The sequence below is a fragment of the Styela clava genome, chromosome 10 (genome assembly GCF_964204865.1).
Source record: "Styela clava chromosome 10, kaStyClav1.hap1.2, whole genome shotgun sequence".
Taxonomy (NCBI): domain Eukaryota; kingdom Metazoa; phylum Chordata; class Ascidiacea; order Stolidobranchia; family Styelidae; genus Styela; species Styela clava.
Window position 1 is genome coordinate 4,165,487 of NC_135259.1, and position 2,640 is coordinate 4,168,126.

Sequence of the window (2,640 nt, forward strand, 5' to 3'; positions counted from 1 at the left end):
AATTATCGCAAAGCCACAAGTAGAATTATGCACCCATTGAACTCATTTTATTTCTAGAACACGTAAGTTTATGGACACAACTATATTCTGTATTTGTTCTGACATTGAGAGGATGAAGAATTGAGTAAATTTATTCAGTGCAGATATATTTGAACTTACCCGCGCGAACTATACACTGGAAAAACTTTTTGAAGGTAAATGGAAAAAACATGTAGCTTTCGTTCTGGGATATTTTAGTCAAAAGTGGACTTTTTCTTTGAACGAATGATGACTTGCAAGAGTCATGAACTTTTATCGGAAGTAACAACAACTTTGCAGTATGTCAATTCACTTTTTCTGCACAACTACAGTAAGATTTCTTAATGAGTGCAATGTTTTAAATGGTTATGAAGTTATACATATACCGCATTTGTGTTGTTAGCAAAGACTGGAACGCACGGTATTGCCACAGTGCGCAGTATTATATTTGCATTAAATGAATTTTCAAAATGCATTTGGCACAGTTATTTTTCGTGTTTGCAACATGTATGCCCATAATCAACGTCTTGGGTTCAGGTGAGTAACAACATTTCGATCATCAGTTTCAATCTTGAAAAAAAATTAAATAAAAAAATAAAAGTAAATAATCTATTAATATCAGAAATATTTAGATAGATACACAACGGTAAGATTGTAATGTAAAATTGCACAGCAGTGTAGAGAAGGTTATATATCTGTCCAATTGATTTTTAGGTGAATTTGAAATTGACGTAACAGGAGTGTCCAATGACAACATTGACATGTTGAATATAACATTCAAAGAAACTTTGAAATCACCACCAGCTGACAATATGCTTACAGCACTGACGGGCAGGACAATGCAAGTGTGCAATTATTATTGCCGATGGAATGCAAAGAAGAATAAATATTACAAAAAATGTTCACGCATGTCAAAGAAAGGTATATAGCATTGTATAAAGATAAATCCTATTTATTCTCCGATTCCAGAAATAGTATGATACACGGGCAGAGAAATACTCTGTTGGTTTCAGTTAACAAATGGAAACAAATTTTACTAATGGAAGTAGTGCTGACATTTCAATTAGCTATGAAATAGTTCTTGAATAGTTTTCAAATTATTGGCTTGCTTAGCTATGTTTTCCTAGTGTTCGATTTTTTTTTATTTTGTTCATAAAGCTGATTTTTGCCAATGTTAAAATGTATAAAAGTTTTTATGTTCCAAACTATAACACTTCGATCCGTATTCAAATCAACAATTTCTTTTTTTCAATACAGGGTTTTGCAAGTTTTGTCGAAAAACTATATGCAATTCAGGAGCAATAATCTCATAGATCGCGAGAAGCATGAAATAAACCAGCAGAATATTAAATTTTATTGAATAAAAAGTCAAACTATTTTGATTTTTTTTTTGAATAAATTTGAAAATTCCTATATTGTGATTTTTTTGAATCAAGCTACGATGTTAGGATATTTGATTTTTATCTAGAACCAAAAATCTGCTAAGGATGTGAAGTCAAAACAAGAACAACCTGTACCAAATAGTTTTTATTTTTTTCGAAAAATACTCATTATATGATGACATATGTATCACTTCGTGTAGTAAGAGATATTTACCTGAGATATTTGTTTAAATACTTTCCTCTTGCTTGAACAAGGTATTATTATCTGTTTAAGAATCATCTAGAGTTGGAAATAAATAGTTCCTCTGTTGATGAATGATTCAATAAATGCCTAGGGCACGAATTGTAGTTTTATGCGTTAGAAATATTTTAATATTCAAGCCGAGAACTAAGTCTACAAATAAGGTTAATACACACTCGAACGTAGGTTAAAATAACATTTTACTTATTAAGTAGTTCAGGAAAGTCAGTATTTAGTTGAAAAGCATTTGTCAATTTGAAGATAACCAAATTCAATATATCATATTTTTATTTCATGGGGATGTCATTGAAAATTTTACCGCTTGAAATATACTTTTAAGTTCAAAGTTTAAAATATTCACTCCGTGAAAAATGCAATGACGCAGCAAAAAGTTTTGTATGACAATTCAATTTTCAATTAAGTGAATTCATCAAAGCAACGTCACTTGTATTCATCCAGATATAAAATACTTTTTCTTTAAGCATCAAAGCTATTGGAGACCTCCGAAATAGCCAAAGCTACCAAGGCTATGTATTTGTGGTAAATCAATCTCGATTATCGCAAGACTTGAAGCAGTTCAAGCGAATACGGTCGAAAAAAACATCTTCTATGAGGTAGTGAATTCGACATAAATAACATTTTTGAAAAAAAAACTACTGCAACACATTTCTTTGTCTATTGTAAGTTCTGAAACTTAGAAAGGCCACAGATCGTTATATTATATTATAATAAGCACAATAAAGCAACATTTCGTCTAGGAGAAATAGTTTGCGGTTTGGACGCCAATGGAAAGTCAAAAATATTTGATATTATTTTTCTAAATCGGTCTAGCCGGTTTCGTACAGTTACAGTTGGTATTAAAACTGATACTTAGAATTAATCTTATAATCACATATGTTTAAGAGAGGATGTGATCATTGATAAATAGATATATTATGTTCAGTGAGTGAGAGAACTTAATATAGGTTTTGCACAAACAAGTAGGGCGAACAAAAATGA

At 30.8% G+C, this 2,640-nt stretch overlaps 1 protein-coding gene across 2 annotated transcripts; it reads left to right on the forward strand.

Moving 5' to 3' along the window:
• The first annotated feature begins 207 nt into the window (after positions 1–207).
• LOC120338405 (uncharacterized) lies at positions 208–1,591 on the forward strand. 2 transcript variants are annotated; one of them, XM_039406393.2, is made up of 3 exons: positions 208–349; positions 733–939; positions 1,276–1,591. In XM_039406393.2, the coding sequence occupies exons 1-3, from the start codon at positions 265–267 to the stop codon at positions 1,329–1,331; spliced, it is 348 nt and encodes a 115-aa protein (XP_039262327.2). In that variant the 5' UTR covers positions 208–264; the 3' UTR covers positions 1,332–1,591. The 2 variants fall into 2 exon arrangements, with proteins under 2 accessions (XP_039262327.2, XP_039262328.2); XM_039406394.2 differs by lacking the exon at positions 208–349 and adding an exon at positions 420–555.
• The last annotated feature ends 1,049 nt before the right edge of the window (positions 1,592–2,640 follow it).